A 22,651-nucleotide genomic window follows, 5' to 3' on the forward strand; every position below is an offset into this window, starting at 1 on the left:
ATACAGGGTTTAAAAACAGCAGTCCTGTCCTTCTGTGACTGCATCTCCGTGGACAGGCTGCCCACAGCAATGGCCGTGAGGGCTGAGCTGGCAGGGAGCCAGGCAACTTGTGAAAATGCTTCAGCACGTTTGCACTTGACAATTTGGTTGTGTTTAAATGGACTATCAATGCATTGATGATCAGCTGTTTTCAAGTCTGCATCCATCTTAAAGGCTTAATTTTATATAAAAATTGCATGGGGGGTGACTTTGGTGAGGTGGCATCGTCACTCCTGTAATCTCACAGCACAGCACTGAATGTATGAGAACAAAGGGAAGAGAGTGACACAGGCTGGAGCAGGTTGTTGGCCGGGCCCTCCTCCTACCACCTCTTTTCCCAGAGGAAAGAAAGTTTTAATTTTCTTCATGGGTTTTGACTTTTTTATCTCATCTCCACAGATTTCAAAGAAGGAGGTAGGGCTTCTCCTGGGATTAACTGGCACATTGCAAGAGTGTGATTATGAACTGGGCTTTAAGGAACTATTATGATAAAGATATAAAAAGTGATATTATTGATGAGAAAAGTGATGCTGTAGGTGTAGCAGCTGGAGGAATCAGCCCTGAAAATATTTGTTCTGCTTCACATAATCATGTGCAGAGTTGTTTTATATGTGTGGTCAACAAGGTGCACAAGTCTCCAAATTCCTGGCTTCAGAGCATCACCATGTTCTGAGTTGAAGGTCTGTGACAACGGGAGGCTAGAGAAAAGTCTGAGATAAATTTGCACTGTATTTATCTTGTTTTAAATGACTACCTGCTTCATTCCATAGGTAAACAGATGATCTGTTTATTAGCACAGCTTCAGCAGACTGAACCTCCCAAAGGCTATGGTGATAATATTGCAGTTTCTTTGAAATACAACTCTAATTCTTTGAGGGAATATTTATTTCAGAATAGATGAGTCTTTACCTTATTTGTTGTATTCTGAAGTACACCTTGAAATGCAACACTGAACACGTATTTCTGTTTGGTTTAATGGAAAAAATTTCTTCATCAGGCATTTACTTTCAGAGTGAAACCATAACATTTTGCTTTTTATCTCGCTGGTCAATCCCTGATGTTTTTACTTTTTTATTTTTCCTGTTGGCCCCACTGGACATGTCATATGCCTCCAAAAAGTGTGTAATCTTAAAAAGTGTTGAACAGAATTCTTAGTTTTCAAACCAGTCAGCTAGTTTATCTGATAATTAGATTACATTAATTTACTTTTGGAAAAACAGTTTGCATAGCACTTGAGTGCAAGTTTGCATAACAAAATTGTAACTAATGCCTGATTATTATTTTTCTGATTTGATACCATAGAGTCCTAGAACAATCAAGGATGGAAGGGATCTCAGAGGGTCATCTCATTCACCTTCCTGCTCAAGGCAGGGTCAGGTATGAGATCAGGTTGCTGAGAACTTTATCCAGTCTTAAAAACCTCCAAAGATTTTGACACAACCACACAAGATCTCTGGGCAACCTTTTCCAATACTTGACTGTCCTCATAGTGAAAAGGTTTTTCCTCACATCTTGCTGAAACCTCTCTTTTTCAATTTAAGTCCAATGTCTCTCCTCACTCTGCTGGGTTGGGGCTTGTGTAACTAAGGGCTGTGACAAATAAACGCTTTAATTTCTTGTCAGTACATCTGCATGCACTAGGAAGGACAATTGCAATATCCTTCAGGGTCTGAGGCAGGGAATCTAAAAAAAAATTTCTGCTCTTTATGTGCTGTTTTAAAAGATGAAAACTCATCCTTGCATGTAAGGAAAACAGAGTTTCAATGAAGATCTGACCCAGAGACAGTAGAGCAGTATTCCTATAAAAGATGTTCTTTCATTACAAAGACTATTGTAAGCTAAACATTTATGATATATTTTCTTTCCAAGGAAATTTTTTCAATCTCCCTGAGCATGCTGAAGTCATTATATAGTTACTAGAGATGCTTTGTCCAGATCAGCTTACTATAGGTTACAGTTCTGCAGGAGATTAAAAATGATGGGCTGGTAGATATCCTTCTAAAAATACTCTTTTAAGTAATATGTATCTGCATGTCCCAACCTTAGAACAAAATATACAACAGCAAAGGAAATACAGCAAATAATTGAGGGCAAATGATATGTAACAATGAGAACTTTTACCACTGTATTTATTTAAATGAATGGAAATGTCAAAATGTGGAAGCAAAGCACTCCAGTTTATTCACATATTTTACATTCAAAAGATCAGGAGATTTCTTTAGTATTTTTTTGAAAAATAGACTCCTCTTTTTTCAAAAAACTTGACAGAGCCATGGAATATACTTAATGAAGCCTGTCATTGCAGTGCATACAATGAAAACCTTGTGTACATGGAAAAAAGATAAAAACCAAAGTTGACCATTACTAAAACCAGATTTCCTGTAATATAAATAAAATTCAGAATAGTGCTTTATTTTAACAGACAACACAACAGTGGGATTTATTAACAACTACATATTTACAGTGTCTCACTGGTAAAAATACTGGGCTTCATCTGAGATCCTAGACACTTCCTGAGAAAGCAACATGGACAGGAGATTGCTCAGCACTTCACACAATTTAGGTGCTAAAAGGGTGAAATTAAAGCATACTTTTCAAATAAGTCAGATGCCATAGGTGGAATGGTTGATGCAATGTGTTTATGCTCTGCCAAACTTGCACCTCGATCCTCCCTTTGATTTCAGTAGTTCTGTACATACTCCTAAGGTTAAGTGCAGGATTATTTAAAACCCAGGAGCCTCAGAGGAAGACAACTGCTTGACTCAGTAGAGTCAAGAGTAGAGAAAACTGTTGTAATTGCAATTTTACACAATGTAGAGGCAAATTACCTTGAATTTAAATCTGTATCGTTCTGTGTGGGTGATTCCTATCATTTTAATTTGGTTTTACAAGGCCTGGATTCCAAGTATCTCTATGAAGTGACAAACCTGTGAAAGCATCTTCTTCCCACAGCCTCCAAAATCATAGTGCCAGTTAAGCAGATCTCAGTCTTTTTGGCAATTAAATAAAACAAGAACCAGATCTGTTTCAAAGTATTCACAAAATAATCTTTCAGTAATAAAATGACTGTCCCACCATTCTTGTATCAGATCTGACCTCAGCTCTTTAGATCTAAACAATTCTTTAGAAGTTATAAAAATAAAGGATTGATTAATATACAAATATATATTTCAGAGTGATAAGAGAATAATATTAAACAAATCCCTTTTTTAATCTACTTTAAATTAAAAGAAATGTTTTCAAAAGACTAGGCTGAAGCAGATCTTTATCTATTGACTCTTTAATGGAACCCATTCCCTGCAGATGGTCACCTACAACTTAATGTAAGAAGTTCATTACTACAAAAGGATGGTGAACATGTTTCCACTAGCAAAGCACTTCATAAAATCTGCTGTGCCATTTGGTTCTTGGTATCTTGCTTTCAAGAACTGCAGATATTTTTAATATTAGAAACAAAACCTCAGTCACAAAGTCTTGAGGTTCTTTAGAAATTTGCTGCTTTCCCTTGTCTTTATTAATATTTGTTTTGCAATGATCCAGTTTGTTTTGTATACTGTTTTTATACAGAATAAAATAGATGTTCTGCACAAATGCACATGTATGTACAAAACCAGTAATTCAGCTAAGAGATATGCCTGCTCACTGGGTCATTTCATACTTTCACAATACCATATTTTGCAGTATTATCCATAACAATAGCATGTAGGTTGCTTCCTTCTTCTGCTGAGATGCTTTTGGGTGTTTTCGTTCCCTTTATCTCAAGCAGCCGAAACAGCAAGGAACATTTTTGAACAATCTGTAATACTCCTCCTGAATCTGAAATAAAAAGATTGAATGTATTTATGAATTAGATTTATTGATAGATCTATATGTATTTGAATTCATTTTGTACTGCTCCCATCACTAGATGTTTTAAGGTGGGGCTGAATTTTTCTTTAGGACAGAACACTGAAGAAAGTATCATCCAAGGGTAGTGTGGGTGAATCTTGCTGCTAATTGAAAAGACTGGAAGGAAATTTTATTACACACATTGTATTATTTCATCAGGTTAATGACACTATAACCAGTTTTACAGTTAAAAAGCCCCATTTTTCCATGTTTCATGCCTCAGTTTCAAAACTGGAGGTAATATGTGAGAACACAAAAGCTGGAAAGTGGTTCTGCCACCACTGAAGGCAAAATCTCAATTTCAGGGCTGGGCACCTGACTGTGTAGGGACATGAGACTGAGTCATTTCCCACAAGAAGTAGGACACTTACCTTCCTAGACAATACACAAAGAAATATGAAGATGAACATCCCCTGGAAGGCATTGAAGATTGTAAAAAGATAGGCAGTAACCACGGATCCCTGGACCACATGGAGGACCCCGAAAATCCAGGTAGCTCCAAGGAGAAACAGGAGAGCAAGGGCACCTCGGGCACAGGATCTAGACAGGAAGAAAACGTTGTGACCAACATGCAGGCACATGCTATTCCCCTTTCTTCTCCACTTTGGGTGGTGAATGCTGCCTTGGAAAGTTTTTCAGAGCTGCAAAGGCCTGAGAAGTGCAAATGCAAGGACTGCTCTTCAGGGTGTGCTGTAGCACTTTAGCATGAACAAACTCACATAATCACTATGGAAGAGCAAAGGAGTAAAACTGGAGGGCCTTAAAACACTGGCTTCTTTAATCTTCAAATATGTTTTCTCTAGTGTACTGCAGCACCATATGATTTGATTTAAATCTACTGTTAGTGTAATTCCCCAAGGAAAAACATATGTCTGTTATGAAGCATTCCCCCAATTTTCCTCCTCCCCCTTATCTTCCACAAAAAAATAAACCAGAAAAATGTTCAGTATGCTCTTAGGTCAGTGCATGTGCATGACATCAAAGGATTCCCAGGCTGCCTCTCAGGTTCACTGCAGAGGATGGTGCCAGTTGTAAAATCAGATTCTGTTAAAATTCTTTCTCTTAAAAAAACCCCAAGAAATTGTTTTTAGAGCACAAGTACTCTCAAATAGTTCCTGGGTCAGCATATTGATGCACTAAAATTGTAGGAACTGATGGGCTAAAATTTTTTTTCCAAGATGCTGTAGAGCACTGTACACAGGCTTGAGCAAATTACAGCATGTTGTCTTGGAAATGAAGCCACTGATTACTTTCTTATTCATTCTCAGCTCAGTCATTGCAGGACTTCCTTTGTACAGCAGAAATTTTTAGTACTGTTCCCCTGAAAATGAATAATTTTCAACTTCATTAGAAACAGGTCACCACATGAAGCTATGAAAGGTGAGGAATAAGGGAAAGTAATCAATCAAACAATTGCTAAATCCTGACTATAAATCTAGTTCAATGCATTGAAACTGCAGGAGTGTTCCTAAGCAACACAAACAGTAAGTTGTTTTCAATGTTCCCTGTAGTACACTTCAGCTTTTCCTGCACAAACGGTTTTCAAGGTCCCTATAAATCAGATTTAAAGAGAGTGAGTTGATGGAAAAATCATAGCAGCATGCAAAGTGAAATCCTGGAGAGAATCCGCTCCATTCCCCCAGTGCCACAGAAACACAACGTCCTACTGCAGGCTTTTCCCAAGCAACACGAATGCCTCCATCTCTTATCACTGAATTACTTGTTACTTCAAGGCAAATATTTTGGTCCCATTTCAGGAGTAAGTTTTGAAATCTGTTTTGGCTTGCATAGAGGCTGTGGAAAATACTTAAGAAAAAAGGACAATCTCTTCTTTAACTTTGCCGTCAGCCTTCACCCTCTGGTTGATATGGCCCACTTGTTTTCCTTGTACACCCCTCACACACACCCCAGCATACAAGGTATTGCTCAATGGGAATAATGATTGCAAAATTTATGTCTAAATATAGGTAAGGGTAATAACAGAAAAAAAAAATCTTTATTTTTATACAAATCTCAGGAGATTAAACAGTTATTTTTGAATAGTCACTATCATCTCTGTTGGTATTTAAACCTACAGAAGGTAGAATTTGTATTGAATGGCAAACTTACCTTATATTTTCATAACAACTGACTTCTGGCTTTAACATTGCAGTGTGTCGAAATACTTTATAAATAATCACTCCAAAAGCCAACAAATTAACCTGAGGGGAGCAAAGGAAGGAACTTTTAGTTCAAACCAGGATACTCTTGAATGCCAATAACTGTTAAACTTTTAAATGAAACAAGTCAGATAGAGTTTCTGGGTATCTGAAACTTACGGAATCCCGTGCCAGGAGGGGAAAGAACCCACCCTGTTCTGATTCACTTCTATTAAAAAATATGAGCCCTGAAATAAACACTGATCAAACAGGGATGTAACCCTACCTTATCTCAACAGTATCACTACCAACAGTCTGCAAATGTTTATTGATTTTATCGGTAAATCTCTTCGATTTCCTGCTGAGATTATTTTTCCTAAGTAGAGATGGAGGAATGGAAAGGAAAGGAATGAAAAGGAAAAGGAAAGGGAAAGGGAAAGAATTAAAAAAATGGAAAGGGAAATGGAGAAACTGCTGAAAAACCCTGTACCCTATGGGTTTTCTGTTGTACTGTATCATGTTGATCTTGAAACGTGTGTCTTTTGTTGCTGAATAACATTAATAACATCATTCGTTATGAGGACTTTGGGGTGTGAAGACTTTCAAGTGACACAAAAATCTTAGAGGCTTACACAAATAATTAAAAAAATCTAGCTTCTGTTGAAAGGCTCCTTGCTGCATATTCTCTCTTATATTTTATGGTTTTTCGTCACAGATGAATAATTTTGGTATTTTTTTCCTTGATTTTTGTAAAATGGCATTGCTTTATTTGAGTTTGAAACGAAGAAAAGTGACTAAAAGAAGCAGTTTTGCAAATGATGCTCAATTGTGGTTCTGATCCTCTCTTTGCTTGGCTAGGCTTCACTGATCTTTCATTTAAATTTATACTGCATTCCTTTAAAAATGTGGATGATTGCTCTCTTACTTTGTAGCATTTAACATCAGAATCTATTTAAAATGTCAGTGAATGTACTAAATTTTAGCTCTGTGTCATTCAGGTACTGTTTGTAAACTTTTGGTTGCGATCCCTTGGTCAGTTCCTGTGGGCTTCCAGCTGTAGAATGAATAGAATTAATGCCTTCCCCAAGCTGTTTCTCCAGAAAGACTGTATGGTTTTTCCCCTGCTTCTTTTTATTTAAAAAAACCAAACCAAACACAAAATCCAAACCAAACTAAAACAAAAATCTCTGAAATGAAAACCAAAAGCTGTTGGAGCACAGCATCACTTGAAAAGGAATAATTTTCATTTGTTAACACTCATTAGGTATGTCCTTAGAACATTTTTGTTGTGTCAAGGGGGGAGTATCTGATATTAAAGCAGACTCTGCTTTAATTAGCTACATGCTCATAGTTTAATGAAGCATAATATATTTACAATTTGATAAGGACAGGAGATAGAGTTGATTAGCAGTTTAGGGAATTAGTCCTTCATTGAATACCTTGTACTAGTGCTGATCGTGAGAGCTATTCTGAAGCTCCTTATATTTAAAATTGTAATCTATGATATCTCCTAAACCAGCAATTTTTCAAAGTTAATTATAAGTCAGTCACCAGTTGTGGATAATTATATGCAGACTTACTTTTTATCTTATATTTGTTGGTGAGTAATATATCAAATAAGTTTGTGCACACACTTTAATCTGCATAACCCAGCTAATGTACTTATTAATTTGAAAAAGGTAGCGGGAAATGTGATCAAAGTACCGTGAGCATGGAGTGCACACTGCTACTTCTTCAGAAACTGCATTGGAGATGGCAGCACAAACCATGCAGCCAACCTTCCTCTGTGCCAGCCCCTCAGTAGGATTACTAATGTCAGTGAGCACCTTCCTATTGCCAGAAATAGGTTCTGTGAGAAGCTCTATGGGCCAACCCCCCCTTACTCACAATAACAGCTGCAGAACTGGCAAGGCTTTGCTGAGCAAGGATGGCGCGGGCAGCAGGCTCCATTTCTCCTTGTCCCAGTGGAGCTCCTTTACACAAATACTATTTGCACTGTCCGTTGCACAGGATAATAGGATTTGGCCTTCTGCATTAAAGTAATACCCATTAACTATGATCTTTTCATTCAGCAGCCCATTCTAATGGGAATAATCTGTATGTATCAGGGGAACGGGAGAGGTTAACACTGGCTTCTCAGAGTCAGCTGCCAGAACACAATTACTGTACAATATGTCTCAGGTAGCCTCACAGGAGGTAGTGTTACAGGGTAATGAGGGTGAACTTAACTTCTGAAACACCTGCTCATTTCCAAGATTTATAAAATCTTAAGTCAGTCTTTGCCCCATTTTGAAGCACTCCATTAATAAAAAAATTTCTATAGCGAAGCAGAAGTGCATAATCTGGCTTTACATAATGCTTCAACCAAAGCTGGAAGCCTCTGGAACAGCATTTTGTCCTTTGAGGGGGATGAAATGGATAAAACCAAAGTATTAGTAACTATCCTGAGACATGGAAGTGAAGCAAAACTTGCAGGAAAACAACAGCATGAATTCATGGGTAAATCCCGGAGAAAAAAACAGCTAATGTAAACAACGTGTCAAGTGTGGCCTTTGGAGAAAAATGGTAATCCAAAAGGAATCCCAAAAGGTATCCTAAAATTGATGCATTCTGCTTCAACCTGATACTCTGCATGTTCTTTGCTATGAACATACCAATGGCCTCAACTATTTCTGGGAAACGGAAAGTAAAAAGTTCATGTTGGATGGCAGGCCTGAGTTAGGAACACTAATAAGTTGGATTTATTAGGACTAAAGAGGAAATAGAACTGATATCCCCAAAGAGCCATATGTGTTCCAGCAAATGATATGGGAAGTCAAATCACTTAAAATGCCTGGCCAAAGATACAAACATTTAAGACATTTGAATTTTTATCCAAAACTGAGTTTCAAATGAGCAGAAATGGAGGTGGTAGGCTGTAAAAGTAATCTAAAATATAGATGTACACAAGAAATCCTGGATCAAACAGAGGGGCTTCTGGATGAGAGACACTGAAACATCTAAAAAGTTTCAACAGCTACTTACAGCCAAATATTGTTTTATTCTTGCTTTAGTTGTAATCGTGTGTTTTCATTTTTGTAATTAAACCACGGTCTTAAGATCTTGTTGAATAAACCTTCAATGATATTATAATTAAGACTGCCTTAAGGTGACAGGCAAGGTGAATGAGAATGAAATGGCAAACATAAGGCATGCTGTCTCCGGAGAGGGAGCAAGCTGGAGCAGAGCAGGATGTGCAGGCAGCTGTGAAGCCGAGCTCAGGACAGGCTCTGCACAGGGCTGGGAAGGGCCAGCCTGGGGACGAGTTACCTGAATAATGAGCAGAGTTACACTGCAGCTTGGGGCAAACCCAGAGCGTGAAATGCTGTGGCATGGCCACAGTTTTATCAAGTGAATAACGATGTTACAGTGTGACACAGCAAGTTCTGGTGCCTTTGTTTTCAGTGCTATTACATGGTTGAGCAGTCAGAGAAACTGCTGCATGTCCTGAGAGGGGCTTCTCGGCAAGTCTAATAGACTAGAGGGGAATTGCATTGATTCCAAGCCCTGAACTGAATAATTTTTTGTATTTTATTTATTTAACAAACCACCCCAAACTGCTATTGGGCAAACAGTGCACTCAGTCCTCACCATTTTACAAAGGAAACCTCTGACTTTCTCCCCACCAGCCCAATTCTCTGAAGTGCTGAGCATCCTCAACCCTGCCTCCTCTGCAATTCAGTGGGAATCATGTTTCACTCATCATTGCTCAGGTGCACTACAGGACTAATTTTAATAATTAATCTATTCCTTTTTTTTTTTTTTTTTAAGTGGTTAATCAAAGTCAAGGACTGATACAGAAAAAGCCTCCACTCACAACATCTTCAGGGAATCAAGTCTCCTTAAAGATATTTGTAAAAGTATTTTTAGCCTTCTTAAATTCTTGAAATGTTGTGGTATATTTATGAACAAATGAAAAACTTAAAATATATTTCTGTGAAATAGACATTGAATAAGAGCAGTTATTAGGATGCCATGAAATCAGGACTCTGTAGATATGGGCAACTACATTTAGGTAGCTGTATAACTCTGGATAATCTCTGAGGAGACACAAATCTGCATGAGCTGGGTTTTATTGTACACCCGAGATGGAGTTTAGAGAAAGGATGGTAAGTGTTTGGTACATCTCTCTCTGGGAGATCACATATGAAAAGGGTCAGAAGGATTTAAGGTTTTGGAGTGGCTTCTGGCCCCATTAAGCCAATATGCAGAACTCCAGTTAAATAGTAAAACTCCCACTGTCACCAGGATTGTCAAAGCTTTATCACTACACACCACAGAGAATGGCAATCCCAAGGGATTCACAGGCAACAGTGGACACTGGTGCAGGTTTTGCTCTGCAGATTAGCACTTAAGTGTGTCATGGATGCACACTGTAGTATAGAGCAGGACAGTGAAATTGCCCTGCAGATGTTTTGGGGATCTCCATGATACAGTTCCCATGTTCAGAATTGTGATGTTGGTGGGTTAGGTCCAGCAGGCACACAAGGAAGAGTTCAGAGCTATCTGGAGTGGTACAAGTCCTAGGACCAGATCTGACCCACAGCATTGCTCTTGATAATTTCCTCTTGTAGGAGAGAAAAAGTAATTGAGAATTCAAAGAAATTTCCTGGTGCTCTCCTAATCATCTTGTCAACAATAAGGAGGCTTTGCCAAAGGAATTAGCCTGGGGAGGTCTGTTCAACCAATCATATGTGTCTTAGAATAAGATGGGAAAAGCAGTGTGTGGAGTTAACCTACCTTCACCTACATCTTGGATGGCTCTGGAAATCTGTTTGCAGATTTGCATCCCCCCTTCTCTGTCCCTACTGCCATGGTTACCTGAACAGGTGCTTCTGCAAGGAAGGAAAGCTGGGCATGGGCAGAGCAAGACACTGCTGCTCTGGCTTCTACTCCTCCCAGGTCTGGGACTGCCCCAGCAGAGAGCACTGAGGAACAATCTCATCTATTGTCTAAGCAAATTACAAACTTCTCTGCTGATTGTTAACTGTATTTTGGAAAGTTAGTAATAATATAAAAATGAGCATATAGGTCCTAAAATCCTAAGTGCTCCAGGCTGCTGGGGTTCTGCTAATGGCACAATGCCTAGCAATTGCTATATTTAAAATAGGTCCTTAGTTCCAGTCTTAAAGGTGCGCATTTGACATACTGGAAGAGTAACATAGTGTTCTGCCCTCAAGTAAATATCATGTTAGTGCTTCACACTGCATGGAACTCCCTCTGTGTAGATACAGAATGATAGTTATTGTTAGTTGAACACTGAATAGGATGAACTACACAAAATTTAATAAAACTTGCAAATAAAAATATTTGCACTCAAATTGAAGAGCTGTAATTTCTTTCATAATTAATTACAATTAAATTGTAAGACACTGAGTGAAGTGATCTATCATCATTTTGCCCCATCAAGATAGCTGACAGCTGTCAAATTTGACAACTAAGACGTCTTTTTTCCTTCTCCTCCCGCCCTGCTTCCTTTTTTAAAGCAAGACAAAGAGCACTTGAAAGCTCAGAGGGGAATGGTGTGTCTTTCATGGCGGTAGCTCAGTTAGCACCTGGACTTCTGGTGAAATGAAATGGATCAGGACAGGGCATTCAAAAAAATTTTGTCTAATACTTTTTTTCTTGAAAAATGTCAGTTCATTAGCACTAAAAGACATTTACTGTTTTAGACTATGTTTTCACCAGGAAACGCTTCCTGACTAGGATAGCTTTTCTGAATAAAACCAGAAAGGACACTCCTGAACAATGAAAATCCCCGTGGACTGTGCATTTGTATAGGATGTTGGAGACATGGGGCACAGTTTTCTGTTTTCCTTAATATTCAGACTAGGCTATGACCCTTGGTTTCTCCAGGCTCTGAATTCTCTCCATTCCCTGCTACTGATGGATCTATTCCATGCCATATAAATAATTAAATATTCACTGGAGCAGAGAGACCTGGATTTCCCTCACCCCCCAGTTCCTCATCCAGGAATTATCTAAAGACAGTTTTGTTTTTTAAACACTGCTGTAATTGTTTAATACGAGACTGAGGTTTTGAGGCTATTTCCAATACACATTATTTATAGAATGAAAAAGGAATTGGTAATTTCATGTAGGATATCTTTGCGCAAAAGATACACCCCAGCCTTTCAAAAGTTATTAAAACATTTCAAATACCAGCCTTTAAAGGCTCTCTAGTGTTACAAAGAAGAGAAGGTATAAGAAAGAGGTAGCTAATTCTAAAGACTCAGACATACTAGTTCTGATTCAGTCTGAGCACTTTACATTCAAACTTCAAAAATGAAACCCCCAAATCATTCCCTTTTCCTTTCTTAGTCTCTGGCTCAATAATTGATGAAACCATCTATATGCTGATGTCAGATCTCACAAAAAAGAATGAGAAAATTTCTCCTGCTGCTCTCTTAGGCATATACTTGAATTTTTTACATATATCATATTGAATTTGGCTCTTTCAAAAAATGTCTGAAGTTCAGAGCAGCTGTATCTGTATCAGTCTGTACAATGACCCTCATTATGAGCGTTTGAATTAATGAGCTTGTGATGGTCTGAGTTCTGCCACAGAGAGCAATACATTTCTGTCTTTCTGGCTGGATGGCTAATGGCTGGGTAAAATGACAACATTCGGTGGGTCATCATTATTTCAGTCAGGGGAGAACGGAATTAAGCTATTAACAATACAACAGTTTAAGCTTCAAAATGAAAATGTATGCTATATTAATTGCATAAAATTGGACACAAGCTGGCAGTCAAACAGTCAGGGTTTGTCTCCTGACTGATTTATCTCATTACCATGTCCCCAGTGAATATATCTTCTTGAATGCTTTAAGTATACAACAGCAGTCTTATCTGGGAGTAGGAAATGGAACAAAAACCTTAATGAACCCCCTTTAGGCTGTATTTTTGGGAAATATTTTCCATTATTCAGGGGTAGAATCTTATAGTTCTAAGACTTTAATGATTTCCCTTGTTTTAAAAGTTAAAACACAGCCAAATGGGTTTATTTCAAATCCTGACTCAGGAAATAAAAAATGTTCACATAGGATTGCTTTTTATTTATGAATACTTCAAAGATTTCCTTTGCATACTTCAAGCTATAGATTTAGACTCAATTAAGTGTTTCCTTTATGTCACTTTATATCACTTAAAAGAAGATGTAAATAAATAAATAAATAAATAAATAAATGAGGTTTCTATGCTTTTCATCAGGGTAAACAGCTTTGCAGACTTACGGATTCAATGTTTCTTACTGGATTGCAAAACTAAACACATTATTCACCCTCAGTTCTGCAGCCAAGGGCAGGAAGAATGAACCAGTTGATCTGCACCTGACCTCAGCCAGAATTATTAGCCCAATTAGATCCAGTGGTAGGACTGGGGTCTATTCTGCTTGCAGTGTGAATAATTACTAGGTTTACTCTTCTCCTTTTCCAAGAAGCTTTTGGGAAGGTGTGTTAGGAGTGACGTAAATCAGGCTGTTTAATGAACTGATTCAAGGTGCATCAAGAAGTTCAGACTACACCTTGCTCCTGTCCTATGGTTTCTTTGCATAGATGGAAACCTTTCTTAGGGTGCATCTGGAGCCTTATACAGGAGCCCTGCAGAAGGAGTTTTGCATGGCAAAGAGGAGTGACATAGTTGAGTATTATCTTTTAGCACAACTAGCTTCAGTGAATGGATGAGCTACCTGGAAGGAGAAAGTATCAGGAGCATGACTGAGATGTCAAGTCTGAGAACAAGCTGTATTTGCCATTTTGGAGGCGTGAATACTTGGCAGAAAGATATCCATACCTTCCACAATTTGCCAAATCCTCTTGAGGATTTGGCTTTTTGCTTTTTCAGAAATATCCATAATTCTGCTGTGGACATGATCGCAAAATCCCATGGTGTGATTTATTCAAAACCACAAAAGCTTCTTTCAGTGACCAAGTGAGATTTCCAAGCAAAGTATTCCTGTGCTATTACTACTGTGAATTTAAATTCACCTCTCTAAATGGCTGTCAGGGATGAATCAAAAGGGCAGTAGAATAGTGGAAGAAAATCTGATTTGAGTGAGAAAATATGTCATGTGGATGAAGTCACTACGTAATTGCTAAGAAAGTCCAAAAGACATCATCAGTCCATGTTTACTGCCTAAAGCAAACCTATGTTTTCCTTTCAATGAACAATTTAGGGTAAGCATATATGTTTATAGTAAATGTGCTTGTAACAAGGAAGTGTACATAATCACCAAGAAGATATTAAACAATTAAATAACCCTAAAAATAAAAAACAAAACCCCCAACCTATTTCAGTCAGTTGTGTGGCTTTCCTGAAAAAACCATCCATAGAAACTGATTATACATGGATCCGTTAAAAGAATGGGCACTGTTTATCTTCCTAGAATTGAAGGAGGATGTGTGAGACATTAATCTGCACTGAGCTGTGGAACACCTCAGGAAATCTGCACAGCCAGCTGGCACATGCAGGTGTTCTCCCTCTTTCCCCTGACATCCACCTGTACTCCCTCACCTGCTGTTTCTGCTTGGTTCACTCTGGGTGACAGAGGACATGCTTGAGTTTCAAGTCTAATGTCCTTTCAGTGACTGAAAGGGAGAACTTAATATACTTTTTATTACAGAACTACTAAGTTGGTTTTTTTTAAAAAAACCCCACTTTTATTTGGAACATCCTTCAAGGACCCTTCAGCCTTATGTGATGAATTTGTTACTCTGCAATAACATAGGATCTAGCAATTTTCAGGTTGTAGACTAATGGCCACACCCTCTTTTTTCAAAGTATTTCCAGAGACCTTAGAATTGGAGCTTTAATGGCAGAGAAAAGGAAGATAAAACCTTAATTCATGTGAAAGCTCTGGTCTTGCTGAGAAATTACATCCATTGAGTATGGCAATATGGAAGCTGTGGCTTGGAGATTTAAGCTGATCCTGTCCACTGAACAGGGCAAGTATTTTGTGACTCAGTTATTATTTAGCACAGCAGGTATTGTTGTTGCTGAACAGCACTGTGCTTTGAACTAATCTGTTTCAAGCAAAGTTGCAGACTCAGTCTTTAATGCTGCTATATAATTAATTCTCTCCACTTTATCCACTATGGCATAAGAAATGCCATGGAGACATCTTCAACTGAAGCCACAGAGGGGCTAATGAAAAGGGGACTATTACTCTTTAATAAAGAATAATAAAGGCATTTCTAGTCCCTGTAGGAATTTATTTCCACTAAAAAGGCAGACTGAGGAATAACAGTAGATGTAAAAATTGTTTAAAACAGCTATTTTCTGAAAAACATACAGTAGATGGTAGAGTATATCTTTCACATCTATCTAAGAAGCATAACTAAGCATTTGCTTAGTTATAAAAAACCCACAGAGCTTTTCAAAGCATAAATATTCACAAAAAAAAAAAAGTGAGGTGGTGTTATGTTTTGTTGTGGTAGAAGTCAGAGGTCAAGCAATTTTTTGATAAAAATTCTTAGAATATCAAGAAATGTCAGGAATACTGAACATGCATTGAACATTTCACTGAAGAGCAGGGATAATAAAGTGAGGAACCCAAATAGGCAGTGGACTTGACACCAGTGTGATGTGACTCACCTCAGAGGGACTGCTTGTTCCTTTTTCTTTCTTTTTTTTTTTAATTTTTATTTTTAAATGGTAACAATGATCTGTCAGACCATGTTCTTTATCTTAGATTCTTTGAATTTTTTTTCTATAAGATGTTCAGTTTGAATAGCCTAGATGAAGTACATGAAATTTGTGTGTATATGAGAAAACAACAGAGTAATGGATTTGCCAAGAAATTTTTCTGCATTGATTGCAGCAGTATTACTAATCCTGAATCAACCTAAATGTACAGAACTGAATAAGTATTAGAGCTGTCCATTAAGATTTGATAAATGCACTACTCCATTAATTTTACCTTTTTTTGTTGAATAAATTATTTGACAAATAATGGTAAAATCCATCAAATAAATTATCTGATGAATGTATTTTTTAAGTAATCGACTAGCTCTAATGAATATGCAGGCAGTTCCTTAATGAAAAGCATTACTCTACTGTTAGCCTGCTTTCATCACTCATATGTCACTTTTTTGTATTTTGCAACTGCAATCTGTATATTTTATTCATTTACCCATTCATTTACACAAGAAAGGTTCAAAACAGTATGGTTAATCAATCACTGAAGTTCTTAGAATATTTTTGCTTTACAGTTGATTATCCATTACATTTTTTAAAAAGGCTTGGATTTTCTGGGGACACCGCTCCCAAGAATTATTCTTGGCTTGTATGTTCCAAGTCAAGTGCACAAGAATGCTCTGAAAATTGCAGGGTTTGTGTTTAAGCCATTTTTATAGTTGTAAACACTACAATTACCAATTGTTTCAAGAAACTGGAACTTGAAGCCAAGCCAGAAACCTTCGATGTCCCTAAAAACATTCATTAGAAGAGTAAAACAAGGAATAGCATACAGGAGCTACCTTCTCACTGCATGGCACTGGGATGTTTGTATAAAAGACACAGAGAGGATTATCTGGATGATGTTCAATTTTGGAAATGTCCAACGTCAAAGAGCAAGTCTGTATTTTGTTATTATGGAGGTGATCTCAACAAATGATACTGATAGATTTATACTGTCAAATGGCAAATTGCACCTATTAAAGTTACAACACGTCACACTTCTGAGTCCTGGTTCCTCACAGAGGTGTGCCAATTTATTGTGGCAGTGGCAGTAGGTACAACAGTCAAGTTTGCATGACTCTGTCGATACTGTAAAGGTACAAATCATGTTTTCATGGGTGACTTTGAACTTGCTGCACAAAGCTCAGCTGAATAGATTTGATGGGAGAACATTGTGGGAGACAGGTATATTAGAGGGGTTGGCTATAGCTGCACTTGGAGTAGCAGTGATTATTTTCCAAATTTTCCTTTTAATGTCTCGTACATTTTTATAACTACGTGTTAATAGCCTTTGGCTAACCCTTCCAGACATCATTTCTACTCCCACTTGGATAACTAATATACAGCTGGCCCTCAAAATAGGTACAAGTGGAAGGACTTGTGCTGTGTCCACAGAATTTAAAAGGCGAAGTTTCCAAAACCACCAGGGATGCAGAATAAAGCCCTTACATAGGTCAGCTCCCACTCAAAAAGCTATGATGCCAGAGGTGGGGAAAGCCATGCTGAGATCCTCCTCAATGGGAAGGAGTTTGTTATTGACTGACATTACATGCTAATCAAAACTGCAGCCACATCACCCCCGCGGCAAATAGTCATTTCCATTCTGCACACTTATTACAGGGAGATTATTATTTTAAGACTGTATTACAATAGAAAAGAAAGCCTTCTAGGGCTTCTTTTTATTCTCTTCTCTCTCCCCCCCCCCCCCCCCCCCCCCTTTCATACTTTTATCTCTGGGGTTTATATTTGTCTTTGCCTCAATCAGGCTTGGGTTGCGGTGTGTGTTAATGTTTGTCCCTTAAAGCTTGAGATAAACTCACTTTTCTATTAAAAAGTTTAAATACTAGTTATAAATAATTTCTCCATACTTGTATGCTTTGATCTAATCTACTGCATAGTTTTAGTTAAAATGGTTGTGGTTCTAAAGATTACAAATATTAGGAGGAAGAAATAAGTTGTAGAAATTATCTTCAGTTTGCAGCCTGCTTTTTAAAGGTTTAAAATGCTCTTTCTTGGCTAAGTCCATCTAAAGAGCTTCTGACCCACTTCTTTTCATGTACAGTCACCAATATAATAATAATAATAATAATTTTTAGATGGGATCAATAAGGCCATTGCTTTGCACTTAAGACTTCTAATAGAACCTTAATTTTAATAAGCAAACACCTTCAGAAGCAGTGTTTCTGCTTAGGCAATCAGAGGAGAACTTAATTTGTACTCCTGATAAACACTTGAGCTCCCTATGCTTCATTATTACTGCAGATTTACAGCCCAAGAGCACGTTTGAAACAATGTGCCCTGAGACAGATAACCCACTGGTACAGGAATGGTTCTGTTCTCATCATTTACATGCTGTCTCAAAGGCAGATTACAGTATAATCCAAACCACAAATCTTCTGGGCCCCCACTCACAGAAATGGAAAACACCATTGGGTACATGGGCATTTGTCATGACAATAACTTTAATGATTTTGTGCAAGAATTTTGTGGTGAGTAGCCCTCCAGAGAATTGCTATCCACACTCTCCAGACTATCTTTGAAAACCTGCAAATTCAATGCTATTTGTAGATGAAGCTCAGGATTAAAGGTAAACTTGAAGCTGCCAGATTTTTCAGCTTTCAGTATGAGGGTTGTAGTGCCCTATCTGGTTATTCCAGAACAAAAGTGACATTTCCTCGTCAGAGTCCTTAATTAGCATTTTTTCCCCTCTTTCTCTTTAATTAGCTGTGGGCAGAATGGAAATATTGGGAAAAGATTGGCTCCTGCAATTAGAAGGACTTCCTGGGTGGCACTACTTTGGAAAGAGTTTAATCTTTGTCATGTTGGAGCCCATGCACTGCTCTCAAGAGGAAGGTTGGACAATGGAAACAGAATTACCACCACCAATGTGCCTTCCACGGTGAAGACATCTGACACCAACTTCATCTTCTAGTGTCAGTGCCTATTTTCATAGGCTTTCCGTATTTCCCTTTATTATCTAGATAGAGCATAAGCAAATTACTTAGCTCCCTCCACCCTTAGAAAACCCTCTTGCAGTTCATGCTTCAGTTTGCTATCACTTCATCAAAGCAAGCTGTCCAAACCCTCAAAAAAACCCTGGAGCAGCTGAAGCACCTTGCTGACAGTGGGTTGTCTTTGCCCCCCGGTCTAGTGGAGCATGATTATGAAGAGACACTAAATAAAGGTATGTGAATACTGTGAAAACAAGTTAGCACAAAATATTCCTATAACACACAAAAAGTAGCTGAACAACCACGGGGTTCTTTGCTGTCCAGCTACAGGTCTTTGGCATGGCTTCACTTAGGCAAATGAGTGAGAGGAAAAGAAACTCGCTGGCTGCTCTCCTCATCCGTAGGAGGGCTGCCCTGGCACGCAGGCCTGGATCAACTTCTAGCACCTCCCTTTTTCCTTTTAATTTGCAGGGAATGATGGAAGATCTGGAATGCTCAAAGAATGTCTACAGGCCTCAGAGCCCAGCTTGCAGGATTTGCTTCTGCAGCCAGCCAGATTTACAGCAAAGCCACTGCAGACCTGCTCTGCCTCCGCGCTGTGTACCTGAGATCCCCATTAGGTACAGCTCAGCTGGAGCTGAAAACAAGGTCACAGATACCTACACTTGGAGCATTTTGTATGTTTTGATAATGAGATTTTCATGTGCTAACAGTGTAGAGATACACCACTGTGCATAAGTCTTTACTTGAAGGCAGATGAGGAACAGGTATGAGAGAAACAACAACAAAACCCCAGCTGTGCTGCCTCCATGAAAGAAAGAGATAAGGTCCAAAGAGGAAATAGGAAATTGTAAACTTATACCTAAGAATTGTAAGAATTTCCTAGTAAAGGATGATGTCTCCCCATGATTTTGTTCCATCTTGGTAACCTGTCAGACACCAGGGCTATCTGACCCCAGAAGCACTGCGTGAAGGGAGGTCATGGTGCTTTGCTTCTCAAAATCTGCGGTGCTCACAAGAAGGGTGAGATGGGAGGCATCACCTATCTGGCAGGTTGTTTCCAGCTGTACCCAATATGCAGCGGGATTTTGGGGTGGAATTTGACCAGAATTATACCTGATAGTTTATTAAGTTTTGAAATGGATAATGCCTTGAAATAAAACTGTTCCACTACCAAGTTTTATGTGTTACGATCTTCCACTTCTTTTTTACAAATCCTCACATCATTACCAAACAGCTTAAAAAGCAACACAGTTGTAACTGACTTGACCATAGATGTTGTGAGGCCTCACTATTGCACCTTCTCCTTCTGTTAGCTCCAGCTATCACTGTCAACACAGTCATACACAATAAAGCCCCATTACAGCTAGAATGGTTCCTTAAACTTTATAGCACTTAGAAATGCTCTTGAGACACCAAAACCATTTCGATTCAGCATTGAACATATAATACCTGCCAAATTTGTGGTTTGAAACCACTTCCAATAAGAATTAAAAAGGCCCTCTTCACAGCTGAAATAGGGCTATCAATACTTGACTTGTCTGCCCATGTGAAATAGCGGGTTCTTTTCTCTGACGTCGCAATTTAGTTTAAAATGGCTTTGATGATGACAGGGTACATGCGAATGATAAAACCACAAAGATGACAGTCTAATCTTACAAAGATGACCGATCACTGATAAGAGATTAAGTCACACAACATTTGAAAAACCAGATTATCTGTCTGCTAGGATGGTGTCTGTGTACACCTCCTGCTGAGCCATGCTGAGATGCCAGTGACATACAGAGATGCTTTGTAAAAACCAGAAATGCTTCACAGAATTTCTCAAACCATTGGGATAAAAGAAGGAGAGTAAGAAAAAACCCCTCTGATAGTATATTGAACTTTTTTTGTCAAACATTCATTTTTCAGACTAGTAAAGTATTTAGATGTACAGCATATAAATAATTTAGAGGTACTATAAAAAGGTCTAAATTAGTCGATTCTGCCCTATAATTAGCACTCACAGCTATGCTGGCAGTGGGTGGGTGATTATTAAACACCTTTTATTATTGGCTTTATGTACTACAATAAAAAATTAAAATTATACTTACAAGAATTATTAGACATGCTGGTCCTATAAAACTCCATATAAAGTTATTCTTAGTGCTGAGCCAACATCTGAAAATTAAACAGCAGAAAATGCCTTGAAATGTGCTTTTTCAATTACTGTCTCCTTCTGTACTATGATTTGGACACAGAAATAGTGACTTACACTTCTGTGGTGCCATAGTACTTGTATCCCAGTGCAGCAGAGATTCCAACGACCACGGCTGGGCTGACATAGCCAAAGACATAGAAATTCTTGTGCAAGAAACCCTTGTTGTAGATGACTCCCACAACTATAAGGTAGAGGTGAATACCTTCAATGCACATCCATGCAAAAGCAGCTAGAAGGAAATAATGGAGTAGTCCAGCAGTAATTGAACAGAAGAGCTAGAAATTCAAGCAGAGAAAGCAGTAGTCATAATTCTATTAATAGGCCTTCGTCTATATATATTATAATATAACAGTACATGCACAGCAACTGAGTGACTCTCAAGTGGTGATTCAGCCTAGCTGTAATGTTAGTTAACAGCACCCATTTGCACATTCATTCATTAGTGTTTTCTGTAGCAAATGGTAAAATAGACTACATTCAACTTTTAAAATTGGTGTGTGTCTTCCCAGAAAAACTGTATAAATGGTTTGACAAAGTTGGTCCTATTGTTATAGCTGAGTAGTCTACATGCTTGATCTACATTTTTATGTTTTTGATAACATTGTAATTAGGCATCATGAGGAATCATTTTTGAAATAGCTTTTGTTATACAAAGTGTTTGAAAAATGATATTTTTCAATCTGTCAGTACTGGAGTGCTACCTCAGGGAGAGCAGCTCATACTTTTTCAAGTGATTTTAAATCCTATTCAGCTATTATAGTAGGCTATTTTGATAATTTATGCATAATTTTATTTCCTAAAACTAATCTGAGATGCAAAATTTGCAAGCTTAGCTTTCTGAAAAGCAAAAGGGACAGGGGAAGACCTCACATACAGGAAGCAATGTAGTCCTGCAGCTAGCAGCTCAGCGTCTCAGATGTCAGCTTGAGATAGCAGCTCTGGCCTGGATTTTAGGGAAAACTGTTACCCTGGGAGCCACCAATGTGGCTTTGTACAGCTTCCTAAGGGATTTGAGAAGTGAAAATGCTAAACACATTGGGATCACAGTCTTGATAAAGGTGACAAATTTTAAATGAAACCCATGGAGCAAAGTCAATACACACCAGCTCAGACGAAGGCCCTGCTTCTTTAAACCATTTTGTATTTCCTCTAACTGTACTGGGAAGTCAGGGTCACTATTGTAGGTAGGATATGTGGGGAGTAGAACGAAGATCATATCTTACACTGCATATTTACTTTGCAATACAAAATCAAGACACAAGTGAAAGCTACCCACCTTATTATTGTTCATATTAATTCCAATCAGAAAAATAAGTTCCGCCAGGAAAAGGCTGCAGCAGAGGTTTTTGTGAATTGTTGTTCTAGTGCTTTGAATTTCACTGAAGAACCAGAATGTGAAAATGCACATGGAGAGGCAAATCAACGAAATAATTATTCCTAGCTGAGTGATTCTTGTAAGAATGCTATAATTTGTAACACCCTGGGGGAAAATTATAATATAGTATTTAAAAGAACAGCTTTGTACCTTCTCAAGAAAAACCTCATTCTATAATTCAGCTCTTTTCTTCTTTTAGACAAAATATTAATCAAAAATGTTTGTAGAGTTTCACTAGAAATGTACACTTTGGATAATCTAAAAAGTATTGGGTTTTTGTGAGACAGATATAATTCTAGGGGAAATTAGTAATAAACTCTATATATTCCTGCTCCTGCATTTT

At 38.1% G+C, this 22,651-nt stretch overlaps 1 protein-coding gene across 1 annotated transcript in view; it reads right to left on the reverse strand.

The window, feature by feature from the left end:
* Positions 1 to 2,139: 2,139 nt before the first annotated feature.
* Positions 2,140 to 22,651, reverse strand: part of ADGRL4 (adhesion G protein-coupled receptor L4) — a 73,535-nt gene continuing 53,023 nt past the window's right edge. The window contains exons 11-16 of the mRNA XM_010409009.4: positions 22,210 to 22,413; positions 20,988 to 21,208; positions 20,827 to 20,893; positions 6,037 to 6,128; positions 4,299 to 4,467; positions 2,140 to 3,855 (exon numbers count right to left, since the gene is read on the reverse strand). Of these exons, the coding sequence (XP_010407311.1) occupies positions 3,793 to 3,855; positions 4,299 to 4,467; positions 6,037 to 6,128; positions 20,827 to 20,893; positions 20,988 to 21,208; positions 22,210 to 22,413 (816 nt within the window). The 3' untranslated portion in view covers positions 2,140 to 3,792. The remainder of the gene's footprint in view (positions 3,856 to 4,298; positions 4,468 to 6,036; positions 6,129 to 20,826; positions 20,894 to 20,987; positions 21,209 to 22,209; positions 22,414 to 22,651) is intronic.

Source organism: Corvus cornix, chromosome 8, assembly GCF_000738735.6.
Source record: "Corvus cornix cornix isolate S_Up_H32 chromosome 8, ASM73873v5, whole genome shotgun sequence".
Lineage (NCBI taxonomy): Eukaryota > Metazoa > Chordata > Aves > Passeriformes > Corvidae > Corvus > Corvus cornix.